This window comes from Xiphophorus maculatus, chromosome 11 (genome assembly GCF_002775205.1).
Source record: "Xiphophorus maculatus strain JP 163 A chromosome 11, X_maculatus-5.0-male, whole genome shotgun sequence".
Lineage (NCBI taxonomy): Eukaryota > Metazoa > Chordata > Actinopteri > Cyprinodontiformes > Poeciliidae > Xiphophorus > Xiphophorus maculatus.
Window position 1 is genome coordinate 24,332,866 of NC_036453.1, and position 15,892 is coordinate 24,348,757.

Consider the following 15,892-nt stretch of genomic DNA (forward strand, 5'->3'; position numbering starts at 1 on the left):
TAACGAAGCGGCAGTCAAGGAGTATAATTCATTTCCAATTAATGAAGCGTGATATTCAGATTTTGTTATTTTCTTTTCATCTCTTGTGTTTTTATCTCCACTGCAGCGCAGAGGGAATTTTCCAGCTTCGTTTGATTTCTCCTCCTTAACGTATCTTTAGGTTCTTCGAAGACTTTCAAGGACAGCGCATCAACAAGACAAAGACAGGTTGTTCGTGATCTTTATACCGGACTCTATTAATTTTCTTTTTTCACTGAGTTCTCATCTTTGCTGGTCACTTTCCAGAAAGCCGTAGATGGAGTGTGTCTGCGCTGGCAGAAACTGGGATTTCAGTGCAGCCGAAGGAGTTCTTACTCCAAATCCCAAAGGCTCAGATCAAGCATTACTTCCAAAATCCATTCAGTGTGGAAAGACTCCCAACCAAGATGATCCGACTGCCGGCTTATTCACTGTTAACTTTTGAAAAAAAGAAGAAAAAAACCCACATAAACCCCCTTGAGAGTTAAAAGCCAGGAAACCCATCTGCTTTTCTATTTGTCAAAGACTCATCAAGTCTGTGTGTCCGTGCAGAAACTCTTATACATGTCCCCAGTTTGTCCTCTGTCCTATTTGGTGTTTTGGCTCATTCAGTGCTGTATAGTCTGTAATTGTGGCAGCACAATGAGATTTGCAGGAGAAATTGCTCAGTAATGAGACAAGAAATGACTGCCTCACATCCAATTTGTCTCATCTTCCAGCTTATTTTTCATCTGCGTGAACACAAAAGGTGTTCGAGGAGAAGAAAGAGAAGTGGAAAGTCGAAGATCAGCAGGAGAGACGCACACATATACATTGTTTTTCTTATTCTCTTGTGCCAATAAAGGCTTTTACAATAAACGATGTTTTTAAAATCAGAGCTACAACAGGAGGTGTATAATCAGTTTGTGTTTTCAAAATAAGCACATTTTCTCCCGACGATGATTTATGAGCCATCTCCAAGTTCCCATGTTTTTTCTGAGCTTTGGAAATGGTTCACAGCAGAGTTCCTCTGAGTTACCGTCATCAGATATTTCACTTTCACAGGATGTTAGTCGAATGTCCGACATTTGTTTTTTCTTTTCCTCTTGCAGGGAGTGAGGATACAACAAGTATAAACTGGATGTAGGTTTTCTGTAACAAACATTTGGTCTGTACTGCACATTGTGGCTGAAACTTAAATATACTCCCCTAGCGATATTTAAATTAATGTCATTCAGAGGTGCTCAAGATGAAAATGGACTTAATTTCTTAGACAAAGAACAATAAACTTTTCTCCTTTTTTTTTAGTGAGTGCTGTTTTGCACACATTGTACTTTTACCTAAAACTCATTACGAAACCAGATGAGCTGTATTAGTAGTTTGGGATTTTTATGAATACAAACAATATTCCACCATTGGAAAATTAAATTTTATTTGGAAACAACATGAGCTGTTGGCCAGGGGATGTCTTAAATCTACCTCACATCAATTGATACTCACTGTTATATAGGACTACCTGTTACTGCACTGAGACTTAGCACCAAAACTGGCTCCAGCCCGGGGCCCCACGTTCTCGTAAATCTGTCCCTGTTGATGCGTCACGTTTTGACCTTTTACCTTACGATTTCATGGCAAGTTCAAAGAAATTAAAGGTAGTAATTTTTCTTCATTACTTCACTCACTATGTGCAAAGCACCACCACCACTGGCAGAAAAACAAACCCTTAGCATGATGCTACCACTGCCACCTTGGACAGCGTTTTAAACTTGAACACCTCACCTTGAGCGCTCCAGACATTTGTACCTGTGATGGGGTGCAACTCGTTCAGTCTTCTCCAGAAGGCGTTTGTCTCGTCCGTGTGGGGATGTCAGTCGAGCACCGGTGTTACATTTTCCAGTTTTATCTCAGGTTTGAGTCTTTACGGCGCTGTAGTTCATGAAGATTATATCCAGTTTTATTTCACCTGACGATAAAGATTTGGGTCAGGTTGAAACTATTGAAACCTTCTTTTCATACAATAAATAATTTTTTGTTCTTTATCTTAAAAACTGATACCAAGCTAAGTAATTAAGATGTTGTTGTTCCTGCTAATGTAGTGTCATGCTACTAGAGTCAGTCTGCCACGTTCACTTCTCTCTCGATCCTCCGCTATCAGTAATCTTCTAACATTTGCTGCTCTGTGCAAAACTTTATTGTCTTAACAATGTCTATTGGCAGCCCAAGGGCTTGAGCTGCCAGTAGAAATTGCAATTTAACAGCGGACTACACTAGCGTGGTTATAAATAAATGAAATGGCGGCACATTGCATTTCTGTGGCAATCAGCTGTGTTACAGGCAGAACCCGAAGTTGTATTAAAGAGGAAAAAAGAACCAGGCATTCATCGTCCATCCGTTGTTTATCCTTGCAGGGTCATTCGGAATGAAACTATAGAATGCATTAACATTACTTTGCGTTTTATTGCAGTAGCAGCACATTGTCAATTTTTCAAAAAAACCCCAAATGATCCAATCACACGACAGCCAATCAATAAATTTAGGCAATGAGACAATGACGGTGAGTTCACTGTACTCCAGCGGCCTCCAGTCACCGTGTCAATCCAATTGAGCAGCTTTAGGGCGCACATTATGCTAGTGCAACGGACAAAGCTGCAGACACTGTGTGACATGGATTTCAAACATCTTATGAAATCTACACTGTGAATAATAAAGAATCTCTGAATGCAAAATGGATCCCGACCAAGACGTACCTTTATAAAGTGGCCAGTTGGTTCACGTCAAATGACTGAAACATGTGGTTAGAAAGATTTTTTTTTTTTTTTTACAAAATAACACTTTAATCATGTGTGAATTAGGAATCTATTTTGGTGTTCCTTTGTCATCGCCATGGAGACACGGTAAAAGAGTCCAGCTGTACGCGACGCGGCCTCAGTGCTTCCTTACTGCCTCTCGGGTACATTCACACATCTGTACTGAGTGCTGTCTACACATGTTAACGTCAGGTTTGAGCAAGGCCATGAGGTCGCGTCTAGGCAGCGGCCTGTTAAGAGGCTCGCATGCTCCGTCTCAGATTCTCAGCCAGTTTCGTCTGGCTGCGGGCTGTGGTGCGTTTTACATGAGGCCTCCTTCAAACTGAAACAATATGTGGGTCAAGTTTATGCGGGAAGACAGTTCATTCAAATATAAATCTTTGCTGCTCAGATGCCTCCTGAGCTGCTAAAAGACTATCTCCACAGGGGTGAAGTGAAATGACTGGTTGCAGTGATAACAAGATTATAAAACTTTTATTAATCCCCTCTGAAGATGAATTCATAAAGCAAATTCCACACACATCTCAGGTTTACATCTTTTTTTTCTTATTTTTTTTTTTAAACGCAAAATTATGGCACTATTATTTTCTATACTTTTCACCAGAAAAAAATATATATATTCATGTGGCTGTGGCCAAGATTTTATTTATACAAATGAAGAGGAAGTATGCATCTTTAACAGACCCACTTGGAAAAAAACCCTAAAAAAAAATAGAAGAAAAAAACCCGAAAAGAAGTCACAATTACACTATATCAACATTCCCCAAAACAAAATTAGCCAAGCCAGTAATTTTGGGTGCAAGGTGAATTTTACATTCCACTGACGTATTGTCTGACACCAGTACGAAACTGCCGGACGGAATAGTCAAAGGAAGCACAAACGGTTTCCCCTTTGGAAGCAACACAGTGATAAACAACTGATAGACGATAATAAACCCGGGGAGGGTCGCATCCAGGTATGACAAACAGATTTATGCAGCTCTGAACCCCGCTGTGCAGCAGCCATCAATTCTGTATCCTTCTCAATACAACACAGGTTTGTGTCTTTACCCCTGTTACTTTTATTCCTCCTCCCTGCTAAGTGCTAACACATTTACATTTTTAGTGCTGCTCAGTAATAAAAGAGGTGGAATGAGCGGAGGCCTTTCTCCGGTCGCTAAAACAAACATCAGTGAACCGCCATCACTGATGAGTCTCCCCTCATTCCCCACCTGTCCACCCGCCCACACAACTTGGCCGCCGCCCCACAGTGTAGGTCAACAGTGTTGCGGTTGGAGTCTCCTCAAATGCACTCACAGTTCTTGGCCTCGTCTTCTAGGTCACTCACAAGAGTTCTTCCTCCAGCAGGAGGCTCCGCTTTATTAGCTTGTCCGCTCAGTCAGAACGGTGGTGGGGAGGAAACGGTTTACAAACCCAAAAAGTCCGCAACAGAGGTCACGGGGTGAAGCACACGTTGGAAAAGAGCAGCTGAGGTCGTTGCCTAAGGGGATCTGAGGGTTTACATGCTAAACTTTGGGTGGTTTGGTTAAAAAAATTAAATAAAATGACATAACAGTACAAACAGACTCGATCGATAATTCATGTCAATGTTTAAAGTAAAAAACAGAATTCTGAAAACAGCTGAAATTCATTAATTGTGACAAACATGAGGTACAAATTACAAAAAAAAGCGGTTTAAGCAGAGACAAATCATATCATAAAGGACAATATAAATAAAGATATCTGTGTAGAGTTTCATCATGGAACAAACCACTGAAAAAGAAACAGCAAAGCATTATCCAAACACAGCCTGGTTGGTAATGATAATGGTAAATAATCTACACACACGTGCTGCAGCACTACCTTACTGATCTCAGGTGAATGATCTGAAGAGGTAAAACCAAAGCTGATCAGCCCTCGTACCGTCGTAACCCTGCCATCTACTGAATAAGGAAATAGCAAGCCTACTTTAAGACAAGTGGTTATTGGGTTGTTTAAAATAGAACAATTCACAGCTTTACAAAGCCCTTTGCTTGGGTAGCTGATAGGGCACATCAATATAGTTGAGGCATTTGGAACAATGAGTCAATAAGACTACGTACTGTGTGACTGGTGAGAAGGAAAAGAAAAAAAAGTACCAAAAATGTCTGTTTTTCATCATTAATGAATCCATTTTGAGCTGACCGCTGCAGCTGCCATGTGTGAAAAAGAAACTCCACCTTCGCCCACGCCAGGTTTGACCTTTCCACTAAAGATACATTCTTCCATGTCACAGAGAAAGAGCAAAAAAATTAAAAAAAGAGAGAGAGAGAAAGAATCATACACAGGCCATTACTAAGACGGTGAAGAAACACTCAGCTGTGCATTTACACCTGGGGCACTGGCTGCTGCTTCCTGCAGTGAATTGTTCCCACACAGTTCAGTTAATTGTATTCAGTCCTCTCAGTAATGAACAGTAGGTCATTTGGAATGGGAGACCAGAAGAAGAAGAAGGCACAGAGGGGTGCTTCAGAAGTGTCCATGCCAAGGGAAATTGTGCATCTATACAGTTTTACCAATTACACTATGAACAGCATCTGGTACAATACATCATGTGTAGCAGTAGTCTATATCTGGGATTCCTCCTTCTCTATAGCCACGGTTGGTGCCATGCCCAGCATTAGAAACATGGTTGGACCCTTTGTATAAGCCAGTGCCATTGGAGGGGAATATGGTGTGAATGATGTAATCCTCTCGAAGGGGTTTCGGTTGCATCGGCGGACAAGCTGGCATTGGTGTCATCTGGAAACCTGGGCCGCGAATCTCCAGGATCGTGTTATCCTTCTTCGTGCCAGATTCAATGTAATCATCATAGGTTTTGCTTTTTCTCGAGCTACTGCGAGTGTAGTGGTCACGGGAACATAAATGCCCAGTTCTATGCCCGTACCAACAGAAGATGCCAAAAATTAGAGCCAAAGATACAGTGGCGGTAGCTCCGCCAATAATCCCTGCTAGGGGCAGTGATGTAATGTGATGTGAATCCTCATCCTCTTCCTCTTCCGATGTGCTAGGGTCTGACGTTTCTGCTTTTGCACAAACTAAGGCTTCATCAGAGTCAGCATTTCCAGAAACTGTGGCTTTGCTTTCTGAACTGACAGCCAGTGGCACCATGCAAATGATATAGCTAGAGCGTGGCTGAAGGGAACTTAGCAGATACTCTTGGCGATCACCCCGCACAAGCGTCTCTGTGATCGATTCCATGGCATTCCCAGTACCTTGTCGGAGCCAGCTTAACCTAAAAGAGGAGCTTGGCTGAGCTGCACTCCAGGTAACACGAATACTGTTGTGAGATAGAGGTTTTACATTTAGCGCCAAGCTCTTCCCCACACCACTGCTGCTAAGAGTGTAGTCTAAGCCAGAGTCGGGAAACCCGAAGCCAGGCCTCTTTGAGCGCAGAGTAAAGAGGGAACCCTGTGGAGGTGCATTGGTAGTGGAGCTCTCAACCCCACCAACAGCCCCTTTGTCTTTAGTCCCTGTCAGTCTCACTACTTCACATTCCTCCATTTCACTGCCCAGGTCAATCAAAGCCAGATCTCGCACCCTGTCCGGCCCATGGCAAGTGAGACCCCTGACGGTGATGGTGTTGCCACGGGCACGCAACCAGTCATAAAGCCATCGAAGGTTGCAGCCACAGTGCCACGGATTCCCACGCACCAGCAGCTGGCCAAGACTGTCAAGGTCTTTGAACAGCCCCCTTGGTAACGTAGTTAGGTTATTTCCTGATAAGTCCAATCTCTGCAACCTGTGCATGCCGTCCAAGGAACCACGTGGCATGTGAGTCAGGGCATTGTCTTGTAGAGACAGTCGCTGTAGATGAGCACTGGGCAGATTGATAGGTGGGGTTTGAAGGGAATTGCGCACGAGGGACAGTTCTGTCAAGTTAGAGAGACGGGAGAATGTGTCATCTGCAATGCGTTGGTTTGCCAAAAGGTTCCCATCCAAAACAAGACACCTTAATGAATTGAGGCCTCGGAAAGCATGAGTTGGGATAGTAGAGATCCGGTTGTCATCCAGACGCAGTTCCTCCAAAGAAGCTGGCAGTCCCGAGGGAATACTAGACAGATGGTTGCGTGAAAGAAAAAGCAAGCGTAACCGCGGGTTGTCGGCGAAGGCCTGATCTTCAATGGACACAGTGGAGATGGAGTTGTCGTCCAAGTGGAGTTTTTCTAACAAGGGCATTCGAGCCAGCGTGGTGCGAGGGATGGTGCGTATATTGTTGTCCTGCAAATGCAGCTCTCGCACAGACGGAGGAAGGTGCATGGGAAATTCATCCAGCTCATTATCATAGAGGTATACAACGCGTACAGACAGATGACGCTCCAAGGAGGTGGGGAGGCCTGGGTTGTTTATGTGATTGTTCTGAAGGTAGAGGACAGATGCAGAAGGAGGCAGTGATGGGATGGAGCTCAGGCCACGATCATTACAATAGATAAAGTCCTCATCGCACCTGCATACAGATGGGCACGTCATGTCTATGTCCCCAAAGTATCCTTGTATAGAAGCAGCAGCAAACCGAAGCATGCCGGCATGTATAGTCAGGCAAAGGAACAGCACAAAGAGCTGGGCACCCAGTTTGGCCATGCAAACAGCTGCCATTATTAGGAACATGAAGACTGTCTTTTTTTTGTCTCTCCCCAAGTATGGTGTTGCTTCCTAATAAGCTGCACTGAGCAGGAATCCTGCGACCTCCACCCTGAGAGAGAAAGAGAAAAAAAGACAGGAGTTAACATTGATCCAGGCGCAAATTAGAAGATTGTTGTACATGAAAACGGAGATGATTTCAATCAAGCTTAATGAGCTCATTTATACTTAACAGCATATTTTATTGTGGTGTTGCCAACCCCTTTAATAGAAAAAAAATACCAAGATTACAACACAGGAACATATTCCTGTTGCTGTTTCTGAGCAGAAGCATGTCGCACCAAGAAACAAGACTGAGTTTTTCTTTTCACCAGTTAATAATCGTACCATCAGGGGGTTGTGCACACATGGGTGGACCTGCATGGATTCTCAGTCTCTCAACACATTCTGCCTTCAATTCAAAGCTAAAAAACATATGCACCGTCAAATATTGTGCCAAACGTACATATAGAGTAGCTATGAAAGATAAATTCTCAACCTTAAAATCAAAGCCTGTCTTAAGAAAATGCACAAATAATAAGTTTTAAAATAAGCATAAATGATTAACATGAGCTTAGGAAGCTCTATAGTTATTAAGTATGACTGTAAGCTACACAGAGATGGTCATGAGGCAAATTTAATAAGACAGTTATACAAAGATATTATTTGCAGCCAAATCAGGAGGTATTGGTACCTCATTAACAGGTTGTGCAGGGGGAATTTACATAAGCTGCACTGAGGCCATGATTGGTGCCCTGATTTGCTGTTGTTGCTGATTAAATGAGCAAATGTCGCAACAGTAAAGCGCAGAATTGATTGCAGGGATTCGGAAACAGGTAAATTGCAACACTATCGGTGACAACTTGAGCCCATCGCGGTGTTCAATAGCCAGCATCTTCGGTTTGTGTCGTTCAGGCCCACACGGCAGCCAAGCACAGCCCAGCACGAATATTGATTTTCCCACAAATCCGAGGTGATCTGCCAGAGTGAGTCGCCTCTTATAGAGATTACAGGATTCCCAGGAGTGTAAGTCAAACAGAGCGATAATTAACCAAATGAATGACAAACTCTGCCGGGAGTCAAATTTGGTAAATGCACATCAGCAAACATCGCGCTGAACGTGCCTCTGCAAAGGCTGTCAAGAGTCACCTCGAAATTTTACGCGTGTCATGAATCGGCGTTTCAGTAAATAAACATAAGCAAACACTCCGAGAGTTGTGGCACCGAAGCAGATCAGGGATCATTTAAAGGAAAAATAAGCACTGCATGTCATTTGTCAATCTGAATGTTTGTGCAGGATAACGTTTAATCTTTGTGGAGATTGGGGCTGTTACTGTGGGGGCATGTTAATGTATAAAGAGGATCTCAGACTCTCATATGTTTTTTTTTTAACTTAAAACTGAAAAAATTACAAAGGTAATTTGTTTTATTTCTTTCTAATTAAAATAATTTAGAATTAATCACAGAAAGCTTCAAACCTGGTTTTCTACTATGTTAAAACCTTTGAATGTAAAACCGCTTTTAGTCACCAGAATAACTGCATTCATAAAACTACATTTCATGTGCAAAATTTTGAATTACAATAGAAAAATTGGTAAAGGTATCTGTGAAGCTTTCATCAACATCAAAGAGAAAAAACTAAAAACGCATCATCAACTTTTATTAAACCAGGATAAAAACTCCTTTAAGGAAACACTGATTCAGAACCGCTGATAAGTTAAGAAGCAACATGTCTGTAAAGAATCGGACCAAAGCTTGTAAGGAAGCTACTGGACCAGCTTATATTAGTTTGGCAAAAACTGGAAACATTTGAAAACTACTGCTAAATGTAAATATGTATTAAAGTAACAACAGATCGCCATTAGAGGTAACACTATTATGACTGCAATAATACATTTTCAGAGGTAGGACTGTTATATGTTGCTTTACTGTTTCAAATAAAATCAGTTGAATAGAATCTCACAGTGCCCCCTGCAATGTTAAAACTAATTTTATGCAGCAGAAATTGAAGAGAGCATTTTCAAAATCTCCTCTTTCAATCACTTATCAACGATGAATTTGTTTTTCCTCTAAAATGACAGCTGCCACTACATTTTAGGACATTGTTTTTGGTGTCTGTTTTCTGTACTTTGTTCACATCTGCGCTGCTTCCTCTCCCCCCCCCCCCCCAACTCCACAAAATATTCAAATTGACTCGCAACCCACTAATCCCTTTTCATGCCTACTTCCACTCCAGTCCCCTCGACGCAGCAGAGTGGAGTCGGTGCTCTTTAAAGTGGAACCTGAAGAGTGAAATAAAAAATTTAAAAAGCAGAGATTGTTACTTTGCGCAGTTTGATATTGACTCGGTTTATGAGCAGAAAGGCGGACGTACGCTGTTTTCTGCTGTAAATGTTCATGGGGGTATTTGTTTGCGTGTGTGTGTGTGTGTGTGTGTGTGTGTGTGTGTGTGTGTGTGGGAGCGGCAGTCGGGGTAGTGCTAAAGAATGGATGACTTTTGAATCCCAAGAGGTTCGGCTGCAAGTCTCTTGAACACTAGAGTATTTGGGTCAGCCCTTTAAAAACAAGATAGACGTGGTGTGAGATTGAAGAGGCACAGAGAGCCAGAGGGATTAAAAGAGCATATTGAGCTGTGATTCTCTGGATTAAGCAGGTGCTACATGGAATAACAGCCACACATTTTGAGCTTTTCTTTCTTTCGGGGTCTTGTGCTTGCTCATTTTTGTTCAGGCTCAAAAGAATGCCAAAAAAATTATAGTTCTTTGTGTTTGTGAATACCTAAAGAGACCTTTTTGTTCGTCTGTCCACGGACGATCAAATTGAAAGCATTAACCCACATGTGGAGCGTGGTCTATGGCGGGGAGTAAAGTCGGGATGTGGGGTAATGTGTGAGCTAGACAGCCGGTCGCCTCAGGCCGAGTACTGTACACCCGACTTCACCCGATCCAATACTGGAACTGGATCAATTTGCATAAAAAACAGACAGGGACGGAGAGAGAGAGAGAGAGAGTGACCGAAAGCAGCTTTTAGCTGGACCACTGAATCCCCTCTCCTCACTAAGACTCTAATAGTGGCATAGAACAGGGGAAATCTGGAAAACTAGGTTTTAGATGGCTAGAGAAAAGCCTGACATATCATAAAATCCACTTCACTTATGGGAAAAGAAAAAAACAAACAGATAATTGTGGTCCACAGCTTATCTTCCATGACATGGTCGTGCACTAGATTTTAGATTTAGGGGCTTGACATGGGAAATGGATGATGCAAAACATGATGGGCAGAGTGACGACTGGGATGAAAGAAGCGATCACAAAGAAAAAAAAGAAAAAGAAAGAGGAAAATGGTAATTTTGCTTAATCACAGAAGTTGTAGGATTGTATTTGTTGTAATAATATAGGATTGTTTATCTTTGTCAAATGGGCCTGTTATCTTTCAGCGATTATAATAAGGAACAAGGATTATGAAAGGAAAATAAAAAAAATCCAAAAGAGTATTTTCACTTAATTCTGTAGATTCTAAACTAAATCTTGAAAGTAAACAAACAAATTGTAGGAACGTCATTGCTCCTTACAGTAGCTGCATTTTGTCTATTATCCACTAATGTCAAAAAAATCTCTATTTCTATTAAATAAGAAACACAATTAAAATCGTGGAGAAGTTTACTGATGCAATAAGTCATTAAAAAACATGCTGTGCCATCCTCCTCCCACTTCCTGTCGTCTTCTTTGTCTTTTCCGCCAGTAGTAACATCCGGTTGTTGATCACAGAAAAAGTGTTTCCGTTGCAGTTTTGCAAAATACACAAATTTCCATACAACCCTAAAACGTCCTCATGGTAATGCAAAACATTTGATCCTAAATTGCCGTGTGTCTGTGAATTTATTTTCAGACTTTCAATGCGGTGAATGGAAACGGCAGATAATGTCTTGAAAAACTATTCATCGCCTTTAAGCTTCACTTTACATTACAACCCCATACGTAAAGTATTTTATCTGGATTTTATGAGATACAGCAGATGCCTGTAATGTGCCACTGTGTCCTGCAACTATTGAATGCATCCCTGCTCCAACACACCTGAATCAAATGATTGGTTACTGACCAGGCCTTTGCCAAACTGGGTGACATGCAAACGAGGCAATTACAGAGCAGTAGTAGTGGAGGACTGCAGTTGCAGACCCCTGTGACAGATCAGCACAAAGTATCACAACATAGTTTTAGAAATGATTTTACCAGTTAAAAATGCAAAAGAAGTGCGATATGCGTTTGTGTTCAGCCTCTTTTAAACTCTGATTCAGCTACATGTAATCCAGAGCCTGAAGTAGTTCTCCAACTAGTAAAAAGCCATTCAGTGAAGAGGTTTGATAAACAACAGTATCGCACAATCAGCAAGTCAAAGGTAAACACTTTGACAAGGAGAACATTTATTAGAGAGGCAGAAAAGAGAAGCGGGGTAACTCTGAAGGAGCTGAAGAGAGAGAATCTGATCGGATCACACCAAAATGGAAGTTTCCATGCGACAGAAAACTGACACTGAAAATCACCCTGAACACACCGGCATCTACACAGTGAAACATCTTGTGAAGTAGCTTTCATAAAAAAAAAAAAAAAAAAAAAAAGATAGTTAGTGTTAAGATAGATGGAGCTAAATAAAGCTTAAAGCTTTGGTCACTTTCCAGCAGGACGACCCCAAACACACAGTCAGATCTACGATTGGTTTAGGAAACGGATGTTTATGTTTGAATGATCCAGTAAAACGTTCTGACCTAAATATAATGGAAAATCTGACAAGACCTGAAAATTACTCTTCAGAGACTCTCTCCCTCCAAACTGACTGAGCTATAGATACCATGTCAAACCAAAACTCAAATGTTAGCCTCTACATAAAGCTAGTAGATAAATACCCCTAAAGCAGCTGTAGGACGTTTACATGAAGCCTTCTCTCAAATGGGACCGATTACCAAATCAGGCAGTACTTCTGAGACTTTTATACTTTCATATATTTTCAAAGAAACTTGTGAAAAACATTATGCTCCTTGGACGTTACAATTTTGCACTGCTTTGGGCTGGTGTGTGCACGGGATTTTATTTAGGGGTGTCAGAATACAAATTCACACCCTACTTTTAGGATGTTTATTTGTAAAAAAAACAAAACAAAAAAAAACATTGAAAACTTTGATTTCCTTCCTTTTCACAATAATGCGCTAGTTTGTGGTGGTCTGTCACATAAAAACAAATACAAAACAATGAAGTATGTGGATATACTGTGGCAAAATTTGAAAACATACAGTTACTTCTGCAAGAGATTGAAAGAGTTTTGAATACTGTAATATGGTAACAGGTCTAACATGTTTGTCAACAGTTACTTTGCATTTAAATGTGCCAGTACATTTAAAATGTATTAAACAACAACTTGTCCTCACTGTCTTATTCAAATGTATAGTAAATAACAGGAAGAGACAGATTTTCTTCTTTTCTTTATTCCATTCATGTACGTCACCGAACAGACTTGTGACTACACATTGCTAAATCGTTGCACTTGCTTCAAACACAAATACGAAATCAACGCAATAGTAAAAAAAAAATATGTATATGAGCATCAACTCCATACAAATTAACTTGATCAAACAGCACAGAAACTGTTCATGAAAGGTTGGAGACTGAGCCAAGAAATGAGACTAAAAATAGTCCTGCGCTTTCATTACGCAGCTGCCTGTTCGTAACATCGGCAGCACTTCGACACACTCTGGATGTTTACGTCTAATTGCCTTACAATGTGAAGGCCGTAATTACACATTTCCCTTTCCATATTTACTATAGGAAGGATTTGCCGTTATTCTCCGCGAGGCGAGAGAAACCCCACAGTCGTCTTCCGAGAGCCCAACAACATTCACACTTGGGAGATTCACCTCTTAGAGGGTTGTGTGTTTGTTGGTGGCTACTCAGCTCACAGGACCCTAAAGCTACTTGATATATAGCTTTACAGCGCCTTGTCGTGTTTCATTTCTACAGCACCATAATAAGTTCTGCTGTGCCACCAGTCCAACTCCTCGCTCTCTCTGCCTCTTCCCCTCTAAACTCCTTTAGCTCACCGTTCCCGCTTCAGGATAGATGGGTTGCAGCTAAATCCTTTCAGCATTAACATGAGGGTGGCATCCTGCTTGCGGCAATATGCTCCGGCGCTGTGACCAAAGCTGGGACCAGATCTATCATGAGTCGGAGGGACTTTTTTTTGCCGGGGGAGATTGAGTGTTTGCGACGCGCTGAATGCTAGCCTTGATCGATAGTGTAATCCAGTGGGTTTCTTGAGGGTGTTACAAGGGAGTTGGTTATCTTAGCTGAACTGGATCTGACCTCAGGTTCATCAATAAAAGTCCCATTTGGAAAGTTTTTTTTCTGCAATGCAACAAACACTTTGGGGTCATGGTGACATAAACAAGCAATTTCATTTCTTCCTCTCAATATCATGCGTCATAATTTGAATTTATGGTGCTTTGCACTTCACCCAAATACATTGAATTTCCCAGCAAAACCTTAATTGAAATACGAACATTTTTCTCCATATGTGGCAAGACACACATGAAAAAAAGTCACTTATTTTTCACAAGTGCTATTACTGTCTGTCATTTAATGAACAGCAGGGTTGGTGTGAGAATAGACCGTTGGTGAATTATTGTGAGAAAATTTGTCTCCAACAATTTGTTACTTAGTAGAATACAATAAATATAAATGCAGATATTCATAACGCCAATTAGATTAATCAGTCTGTATTCAAAATAATTCTGACCAGTAGGTGATGCCAAAGTGCTCCTGATAAGATCCTTTGGTGGGTTGAAAACGCGACAAACAAACAACAAAATGGACCTTGAATATTTGCAGTTCAGATCCCCAGATTCACCTTTTTACTGATTTTTCTATGGAACTTAATTAAATGATCAAGTGATAATTTGAGTTTTCAAAGACTTAAACTGACTGAAACTGATCCATGCAGCTTAAAACTTTATAAGTATCAGGAATTTAAAACTGTTGGATGATCTCGGATAACAAAAATTGCATTTTTAGGAAAATGCCTCACTTTCTTACTTTACTGTGTTTGTGTTTATAAGATATTGAGCCGTCTGTCATTATATGGAAGAGAATATTGCTGAGAAATGAAAGCTTTTCAAGTGCTTCATCTTGTTGCTCTTTTGAAATGTTTTCAAAATAAGTATGTTTGAGCTCTGCACATTCTTCCTGACCTTTTCTCATACTATTCCTGCAGGACGGGTCGTCTAAAGCAGCCAAGCAACCTTTTCAAATGTCCATATCATTAGCTGCTCCACAATTGATCAGAAGAAATACATAAATTTAATGTTCAGGCAGAAGTGTGATATTTTTTACACTTTGAGGCACAAAGTGCAAAGCGATGCTTTTACTTTCTAGGAGGCAGATGTCACGGTTTTTGCCCCACGATCAAAGTGAGCAGACATGGCGTGGGGCAGAATTAATGCTTCTATTATGACTGCTGCTGCCTTTCCAAAAACAAAATGTAATAGTTGTAAGACTAAAATATGGGGTAATCTTCAAAAATCTATAACAAAATAAACAAATAAAAGAATATAATATTGTTATATTTTATTTAGGATGTCTTCCTGATATTGTATGTCGTTTGAATGTAAAAAAAAACCCTCAAAAATTTGAAAAAAAAAAACCTTCAAATAAATACATTTTTTATTGTTACCACTCACTGTCCCTCTTTATCTGTCAAACACACAAAATAAATATATTTATAAAAATTCTGATTAGTAAATACATAGCATGAGAAAATATTCCCCAAAGATAATATAGATTTTTTTGTTATCTAAATCACCAGAGTATACCACAACTAGCTAATAACAAGCTAATGATTCTGATAAAAAACATTTTCCTGACACATCTTTGAATGTAAAAAATTGAGGTTCCTTCAAGAGTCGAGGAGCTTTTATTCAAGGAACCATGATGTCCTGATTCGCTCTTCAAAATGGGAACGACAAGGATAAATTCAAGAAATGCAGGTTTTCTTCTTTATCATTTAAATAATGGCTATAAAGAGAACAGCTACTTGCTTGAATCTAAATATATAAATTCAGAGCAAACGACTTGAAACAGAACTAATGACAGAACAACAGTAAGTTGTTTTAGTAAATTTTCTCTGAACAGTAGCGGCGTTGGGCTTCTCTGTTCTCCAGCTACTAGATGAAACAAAAGAAAAAAGACAAACAAAATCTCAAACTGTGCAGATGCAGAAAAGGTTTTAGCATGAAATCATGCTGTTCTAATAAAAAAATAATTGCATTTTAAGGCTTTTTGCACATCATTACCAGGAGGAGTAATAAGTGTGGAGGGCTCTCTGCATTTATTTCCCTGCTTTTGGCTGCAGTTGAGATCCGGTTTCTTGCCACCGCAAGTGAAATTTGGTCCAACCACAGGTAGAAA

At 40.6% G+C, this 15,892-nt stretch overlaps 1 protein-coding gene across 2 annotated transcripts in view; it reads right to left on the reverse strand.

The window, feature by feature from the left end:
• Nucleotides 1-2,729: 2,729 nt before the first annotated feature.
• The window catches only part of LOC102227334 (leucine-rich repeat transmembrane protein FLRT1-like), a 59,494-nt gene continuing 46,331 nt past the window's right edge, over nucleotides 2,730-15,892 (reverse strand). For both annotated transcript variants that reach the window (XM_005800806.3, XM_023342209.1), the window contains exon 3: nucleotides 2,730-7,515. In XM_005800806.3, the coding sequence (XP_005800863.2) occupies nucleotides 5,373-7,430 (2,058 nt within the window). In that variant the 5' untranslated portion in view covers nucleotides 7,431-7,515 and the 3' untranslated portion in view covers nucleotides 2,730-5,372. The remainder of the gene's footprint in view (nucleotides 7,516-15,892) is intronic.